Raw genomic sequence first — 8,797 nt, forward strand, 5'->3', positions numbered from 1 at the left:
AGCCACATGGATCATTTGCATAATGTAGTTTTATGAAACAGCTGTTGAAATAAAATAACACTAAAGGGAAATGTTTGGATCATTTGGATTTATTTTTCTCCTTAAATGTCTTTGTTTGGACACTATGTTGTTGTTGGACACTGTACAGTAGGGGGCGACTTGTGCTTTTGTTTGGCCTGCACTCCACCAATAACTTTAAAGAAGAAGAAATGTGATGTCACTTCCCTTTCCCCTGTTTAAGGACGGACGGATTATTCAAATGCTGCTGAAGGTCTAGTTCACTAACTGCATAGAGGTCTAACAGTTGACCCCATGAAAGGTTAAGGAGTCAGTTGCTAGTGTTAGTGCTTAGAGGATACAATTTGATGGTTTCGGATTGAGCCATGGTCCGAGAGCATGGATTTCTGCAATTAGGTTAACGAGGCGCAAACGGTAAATATGAACATTTAAAATGTGTTTGCAATGTTTACTGTAAGCTACGGTAGAGAGTGACAAAGTACGGTTTGATTTGTTTTAGTTTTCACGGTGTTCACGATGTCCAGAGAGAGAGAGCTGTTGTATACAGAATAAAAGTGAAACATCAAGACATCAGTACGAGACGTGGGCCTTTATTTCCTGTGTAAAACCTATGCAGTTACAGTGGGTGGGGGGAGTGTGAATGCGACAATATGTCTGTATTTTTTAGGGATGCACGATAATTATCGGCATTTATCGGCATTTTGGCGCCATCCCCGATAAAGCCGATAAAAAAAATTCGGCCGATAATTAGGCCCGATAATTATAAGCTCAAATTACATTGAATCTGCGGCTCCAGCTCGCTGCCTTTCTCTCGGCGGTGTAGTGACAGGCTGGGTAGGAACCCTTGTATGCCCTGTATGTTCCTGGGGGGAGGACAATAAAATGTTCCGCTTTGGACTTGGACTTGCCTTTGTCTCGTCTCTATCTAAAAGGTTTCTATGTACCTATAAAACATTAGAACAGGCGGCGGCGCCGCCCCCACGTCCTGCAGCCCGGAGCTGCAGCAGACTCAGGACAGCACATTTACAGCAGCAGTCAGATACACGCTCTCCACGGCCGACTTTGCACGTATTTAGCTGAAAAACACGAGTATTCCAGAGAAACAGCTGTGCAGGCGCTCTCCGTGAAGGAAGAGTTTTTAGACTTTTTACATCGAAGTAACTTCAACATTAGCACTGCAACAAAATGAGAAAAAGACGAGGAAATGTGAACCGCGGATCCGCTCACGTAAGTTACTGGAACAGAGCGGGGCCTAAAAACCCATAATCATCTTCGTATTTCTGATCAAATAAACACAATAGCCCCGCGATTGAAGCTCTATGAACGAGAGAAGTTTTACATTGATGAAATGAGCCACGCAGCATGTTTTTTTTTAACCACAATGAGCCCAATGCAGGATTATATTCCAGTATTGTAAATAAGAATTCATTAGTATGATGTCCACAAAAAGAAAAATACTAGGAATGAAGTAGTAGTAGTAATATTATTCTTTTATTTTATTTTTTTTTAAAATAAGATGTGACACAGATGAACAGAGACAGACCTGCTCAGATGATGGAACTGTAAAAAAAAACAGAGCTTTAGAAAAAGTTAGAGACCCAAACCCAAAGTAAAACTTGGTAGAGTTAGTACATTTTGTGCAGAACTGTCAACTGTTACATTGAGTTCTTGTCACAAAATAAAGTGCAAATATATATATACATAATTATCGGTTATCGGTATCGGGACATGCGGAATTATCGGTTATCGGTTCAAATTGGCATTATCGTGCATCACTAGTATTTTTGGAAGGAGGTCGGTGTGAGAGAATGTTTTTAAATCTGTAAAGCTCTTTGTGTTACATGACATGTATGAAAAGCGCTATACAAATCAAATTGAGTTGATAATTCTGCATTTGTTAAAGTCGTTTTTGAATAATTAGAGAAAGTTTAGATTTTTCTCCATATTGTTTTCCCCCTTAACTGTTTTCAATATTACAATTTTGTCAGAAGATTAACACTAAAACTGAATGAACACTGCTTTAGTTTGCTTCAAAACGTCTTTAATGCATCTGAACAAAGTCCCACAGGATTTTGGGGAGATATTTTTTGAAGGGGATCTTGTGCCTCCTCAAGGCTCGCGCTGCCAGACACTGCAGGCTCATGTTGGTCTGGCTCCTGAGCAGATCCTTGGCCTCACTGGTGGAGCACAAGTCCAGGGGAGTCCTCTTAAACCTGGTGGCCATGTCCATGTGTGCGTCCGCCTCCACCAGGCTGCTGATGATGGTGTGAAGCGTCCGGAAGTCGACGGACTGGTCGTGAATGGCGATGATGTGCAGTGGCGTGTTACCGTCCTTGTCCACAGCGTTGACCTGAGCTCCACATTCAAGCAGAAGCTTCACCACCTGCGCGTCGGGGAATCTGCACAATTCGTAGTTGCCGTCGACGACGGTGAGTGAGCTGACGGCCTGGTGCAGTAGCGTGCAGTCGAATTCAGAGCGCACGTCCATCTTAATCATGCGATAGATGTGTTTGTTCATCTGCACACGCTGCTCCTCCCCACAGGTCGTCTTGGTGGAGATGAAGGAGAGTAACAGGAAGGCAAAGATGTTGAACCTGTAGTCTTTACGAGCCTGAGGCCGCTCCTTCTTGGCTGCAGAGTCCACGCGACTGATGAGGCGCTCCATCTCCAGCACTGAGCAGCTCATCGCCTGCTCCACAGACACTGCGTCCAGAGGCTCGTGGAGGCGCACCATCTGGAAGAAGATCCTCACAAACCTCTGCATGGCGTTGTGCGAGTTCCTGTTGTATCTCTGCTCCAGCCGCAGCGCGTGCAGCCACAGTTTCATGCAGATGTCAAACTTCAGGCTACTTGCGAAACACGCTCCTCTGTAGAAGAGCGGGTCGAGCACAAAGATGTTGTCTGAGCCCAAGATCCTCTCTCGGATCATCAGAGTCTCCAAGTGCAGCGCCTCCTGGTCCTCGTGGATGTTCTCCAGATCCTCCAGACTCTCACACTCCCTGCGCGGCCCGTACGCCTCGACGTGTGGCAGCCTCTCTTTGAGGATCGGTCTCCGCGGGTCTCTGCAACGCTCCGTCATGGCCGCATGGAGGTAATGGAACGCTTTCTTGAGGTCATAGTTTTCCTCATCATTGGCCAGTGACGCTCCCAGCAGCTCCAGCCCCTCGACGCGGCTCTTGGCGTCACATTCTTCCGTTAAAAACTCCACCACATCAGCCTTGCATCTCACTGCTGCCAGCTTCAGGGGCGTCATGCCGTGTTCGCCCTCCACCACAGCAGCCCGTCGACCCACCAGCTCCCTGACGATGTCCACAAGCCCCTCCTCCGCGGCGTAGTGCAGCGCTGTAGCTCCTCCGAGGGACTTAACGTCGGGGTCGGCTCCTCTCTCCAGCAGAACCCGCACCACGCCGGTGTGGCCCTCCATCGCCGCGGCCATGAGGCTCGTGTTGTTGGTGTGGTCTGTGACGTTGATGTCGGCGTGATGCTTCAACAGGCACTGCACGACCTCGAGGTGCCCGTAGGTGCAGGCCACATGCAGCGGGGTGGAGCCGGTGATGGGGACGGTGTGGTTGACGTTGGCCTGGTGATGAACCAACTGACGGACCACCTCCAAGTGCCCTGCTCTGGCCGCGCACCACAGGGCGGTCACCCCGCGGATCAGCGTCCTGCACACAGGACACACTCAGACATGAGAGACGTTCCAACAACATGGAGCCAATAATCCATCACAATCAATCTATATTTCAGACTAAAAATGATCCATTAAAGAACATGCATGTAAACCTCTTAACTCCAACCTGAACATGTTTTCTCCTGTTCTCCAAATCTAAAAGCTTCTTCAAAACAGAGGCAAAAAACGAGAAGAAAATGAGGATGTAAACGCAACAAAAAAAAGCTAAAAAGTGACAAAAAAAGCGACAAAAATGACAAAAACTCAACAAAAAAGTGACAGAAATCCAGCAAAAAAAGACAAAAAAATCAGGCAAAAAAAGACAAAAATCCAGCAAAAAAAAGACAAAAATCCAGCAAAAAAAAGACAAAAATCCAGCAAAAAAAGACAAAAATCCAGCAAAAAAAGACAAAAATCCAGCATCCAGTGTAAAAGCGAGTTTAGACGGAGCGTTTGTGTTTGTGATCGATCATGAGACTGACCCGAGAGAAGACGAGACGCTCGCGCTGGTGGGAGGAGTTATTTTGAGGCGTGACTGACCTGCACACGGAGCAGCTGGATGTGCTTTGACATAGACATGCACTAGCCTAGCATTAGCCTAGCGCCACGTAACTCTTCAAACATAAGAACTCTGGATAAGTAGGAAATGAGGCCCTATGTCAAAAATCCTGAAATATCCCTTTAATGAGAACGAGGTGGAACAGCATCGTGCATGAACAATCATCAGCTAATTTAAGTTCAGATGCTCCGACAGAAAGCTAGCAGCGTGTTTGTTGGTTAGTTGAATAAAGTATCCACTGACCCGTCAAAGTCGATGGAGCCCAGCTGCTCCGTGTCCAGTCCACCACTGTCCAGCAGCTGTTCCACCGTCTCATGGTGGCCGTGTCTCGCCGCGTCCATCAGTGGATCGTACGTCTGTGAGAGAAGCAGGTCGTCCTCCAGTTAATACATGTAGCACTAGCTCTGACGCGGGAAACGTTTACTTACCTCCAGAGACGCCATCTTTTTATCCAGAAAACGATTGTTTAATGTGTAAAACAAACAGTAACAGTAACAACACTTTGGCTGTGGCTGGTGACCATAGCAACCCAGTCTTTACATAAAAACATGTTTTTTAAAATTTAGTTTATGTTTGTTTTTAATTTAAAGGATCTATAGATACAGACGGCATCTCTGGAGTCGCCCATATATGGTCATGTTTGAAACCAGTTAAGGGGGAAAACAATTTAGAAAAAATGTATATTTTCTCTAATTATTCAAAAACTACTTTAACAAACGCTGAAATATGAACATAGTTTCTACTAAATAATGATACAAAGACATGGGGAGGAGCAAAGTGGTTCAACAGCCCATAAATACATGAATAACGGGGAATGCTAAAATGATGCAACTTGATGCTACATGTTAGCATTGGGCTAATGCTAACGGTTAGCTCGAGCTAGCTACAACTGCCGTTTTTTCACTTCTACTGAACAATCTGCTGTGAGAAAATATCCATATGGACCCGATTTACACTTGACTTTATTTGCATGATAAATAAGTTCATATTCCACCAGAAAATGGCAAAAAAGAGGGGAAAATTGTGTTTCTCTAAAGATTCTATTTTCCCCCTCGGCGAAGCCACACCCCCTTCTATGACGCGATGCCGTCTGTATCTATATCATGCTATTTTAGCCATTCCAAAGTTAAGTATAGGCATTCATATGATATATTGTACCTCTACCATTATGGAGCACTCATTTTTGTGATAAATATAAATGTTTTCTGGAGGTATTTTTCAAACCCGGAAGACACAACGCTTTGATTCAGTTAACTCCGCCCCCTCTCTCCGCACATACTTTGCCGTAATATAAATAAACAGCAATAAGTGAAGTTACTTCACAATGCAGTTTTAAGGAGTTGACATCTGCAACACAGCTTCATAAATGGCTAACACAAATGCTAATATGCTAACACACATGCTAATATGCTAACACACATGCTAATATGCTAACACACAAGCTAACACGCGTTTGGATTGACTCACCGCTCTGGTCCATCTCTGTTTACATCACTGGCAACTACAGCTGCCAGTGAATTACCGTAAATGTTACAGAATACCTTACCGTATTTTTAACGGTGAAAAAATGGCAACTACAGCTAAAAAAAAAAAGTTTTTCTTTTTACGCTGTGGTTGCCAGAATATTTTCGTAAAAAATACAGTTAACATGTAAACAAGGTTCAGGAATCAGTATATAAATTCAAAACGGCTTTTAAACCTTTTAAATTAAATTACATGTTTCATGATTAAAATGTAAAGATGCAACCTTTTATTCAGCTGCCAGATTTCTACCATGAAAAATGTTGTATCACTTTGTCTTTTTTATAAACCAGGCAGCCGTGGTCTTTAGCTCCAAACACAATATAAAATCAAACAATAGTGTAAACTACCTTAAATAAACAATTAAAACTACTATTGCAATACATTTGTTTAAATTACAGCTTATGCACTTTTTACATGCAGTTAAAGACTTTAGTTTTTGTAGCACTAAGTGCTGACATTGATAAGGGACTTTTAATGTACAATATTTGTTGAACTGTTCAATGACAAAAGCAGTATTCTGTGGGCCACTTTTAGTAAGCAGAACTAGCATTGCAGGATGAACCAAACGCCCGATACCTTAACCCGTATGCAAAGGTCTACTTACAGGCATGTGTTGAAAAGTACTATAGTACTCGCTGCAGATATTGTAGTTGTAGGTTAGAAGAATAGTCTTTTTCCAACAGTCCATATGAATGATGGTTTTTGGCAAGTTGTCCATACATGAGATGTGTCTCGCAGTATGAGGGGTCCTTGCGATTTTCCTTCATCCAGCAATCCCAAAAACTGCTAATAAAATAGTCATTAAATACGTTAATATGAAAAAAGTATTTAAATTATATACCGTATTTATTGCACCATTAGGCGCACCTGATTATAAGGCGCATTATCAATGATAATGTTTATTTTCATAAATAAGGAATACAAGGTGCATTAATTAATGCTGGTTCATCTGCAAACAAAGGCACGATTCAGTACGAATGAAGTTGATACAAAGGGAGCACCGGGATATAAAGGCACTGTTAAAATTAAAGGCTTTTATGTGCTCCTTATAGTGCAAAAAATACGGTAATAATAATGCATTAGCTTAGCTTATACAGCGCTTTTCAAGATGCTCAAAGTTGATTTACAATTGTGTGCATTATTCATTCACTTCATACTTTGTAGTAGTAAGTTACTATTGTAGCCACAGCTGCCCTGGGGTAGACTGATGGCAGCGAGGCAACGAGTCTGTGCCATCGGCCCCGCCGACCACCACCCAAGAGTCATTTTGTCACAATAGAACCTGAGTCAGCAATGGTTTTTAAATTGGCAGTATGATAACAAACACTGGATCTGGAGGGTCCATTATTTTTCCAGGTTTTCTGTGACTATACTTCACATCATAGCAGAGCACAGAAGGAGCACCTGGATCTGGTTGTATAATTTAGTGCATTTAAACACCTCTCCAAACATTGTCACTGTTACATGCAACTATTCTGACTAGAATCAGCCAAGACCCTTCGAACTTCAAAAGTTTGTGTTCAAAATGAACATCATTAACTTTTAGCAGGGCATTTGCTGCTGCATTTAACACAATAAACTATTGAATGTGTGGACTACTCAGACATCACTTTTGGTTATTTCATAAAGGCATTAGTAGATATTAGCCTATATGAAAAAGCGGTTTATTATTAAGGTTGTTACCTCAGATGTTTCAACAGTTGTAATACCGCCTTCGTCAGAGATGAACGTGATGCATCTTTTCAGGTTTTCCCAGGCCTGGCCCTCCTGACAAAAGCAATAATCAGTCAATCACGCCTCGTTTTAGCCACTACTCTCAAACATCAAATATAAATACAATATTTCATTGAAGTCAGTGACTGACATAAAATAATGCACCCAGCCCTTTTTTGCACGTGCACACCTTCTGTTTGTCGATGCATCCCTTGGCAATGCTGAGCCTCCGCCTTTTCTTCCTTGACGTCTGTGTGGACACTGGTCGTGGGGGCAGCCAGGCTTCTTCTGCAGTGCAAACAAATAATAACAGCAATTGGAATTATAGCAGCTACTGATAATCTTATTCAAATGCTTCCAGACCAGCAGTCCAGTACAACACTATCCTATATCCCCTAAAATGATGCTTGTTCATGCACTCACCCCAGGATAGCGAGTAGTCCTCCATTTCCCCCTTGTCCGGCTCAGTACTAGGTGTCAGATTGGGGTTGTACAGTTGGCTCTTGTACTTAGCTGAAAGTCCAGCCTCATCACTGAACAGTGCTTCAAAGTCCAGATCAATCTGTTTAAAGAATAAAAGTACAAATGTCAGAAAATGCAGTGAAAATGTGTGTTTACACATCACCTACAGATCATACACCCTGTGATCACTCTGAAACATGTTACCTGCTTCTACAGAAGATCAAGCTAGTGCTTGCTGTCTTGTATAGATGCTACGCACTCTCAAATTCACTCATATTACCAATGCCCAAACTTCAAAAATCTTGAAGCTCTGTGCTCTGTGCACATGCTAAAATATTGATAACAGGACTCTCTCCATTCTCACCATTCCCATGGTCCTTCAGAGCCTTCCTGAGGTCCTGCAAAATACACAACACATCAACATCAGTAAAAATGATCAAAATATTAACAAGTAACATATTATTAAAAGTAAAACTCACAGTATTATTTGTCATTATACAATTGCACTTACCAGATGTAGAATTAGTCCTGAAACACTGAAACACTGCGACTCTGCGCTGTAACTGTGGGCCAACCTGACCAGCATGTTTTTGGAGGTGAAACCTGGTTGGTTGCCTCCAGTGCTCCTCTTAAACGCTGCATCGCTTCCTGAGTTTGTCCCGGTTTCAGAGCATGGTGTCCCGCACTGGTGGGCTTCTCCACTTCCTCCTTCCTCCTGCGCAGCTCCCTCTGCTTCTCATCTTCGTCTTTGTCCTCCTCCTTCTCCCCTGGCCCTGACAAAATTTTCCACCTGAGGGTCACAATATTTCTGTTTAATATAAGAGTAAAACGTAAGAGCAATGACGCGGCAT

The 8,797-nt window shown here is 43.0% G+C and overlaps 1 protein-coding gene across 1 annotated transcript; it reads right to left on the minus strand.

The window, feature by feature from the left end:
• Positions 1-2,059: 2,059 nt before the first annotated feature.
• Positions 2,060-8,319, minus strand: LOC306965105 (protein fem-1 homolog B-like; the record flags this gene model as incomplete). Its single annotated transcript, XM_079559348.1, has 5 exons — positions 2,060-3,683; positions 4,491-4,603; positions 7,675-7,772; positions 7,908-8,046; positions 8,311-8,319. 5 exons carry the CDS (start codon positions 8,317-8,319, stop codon positions 2,060-2,062), a joined length of 1,983 nt encoding a protein of 660 aa, XP_079415474.1.
• Between the last annotated feature and the right edge of the window lie 478 nt (positions 8,320-8,797).

The sequence above is a fragment of the Gobius niger genome (genome assembly GCF_951799975.1).
Source record: "Gobius niger genome assembly, chromosome: 7".
NCBI lineage: Eukaryota > Metazoa > Chordata > Actinopteri > Gobiiformes > Gobiidae > Gobius > Gobius niger.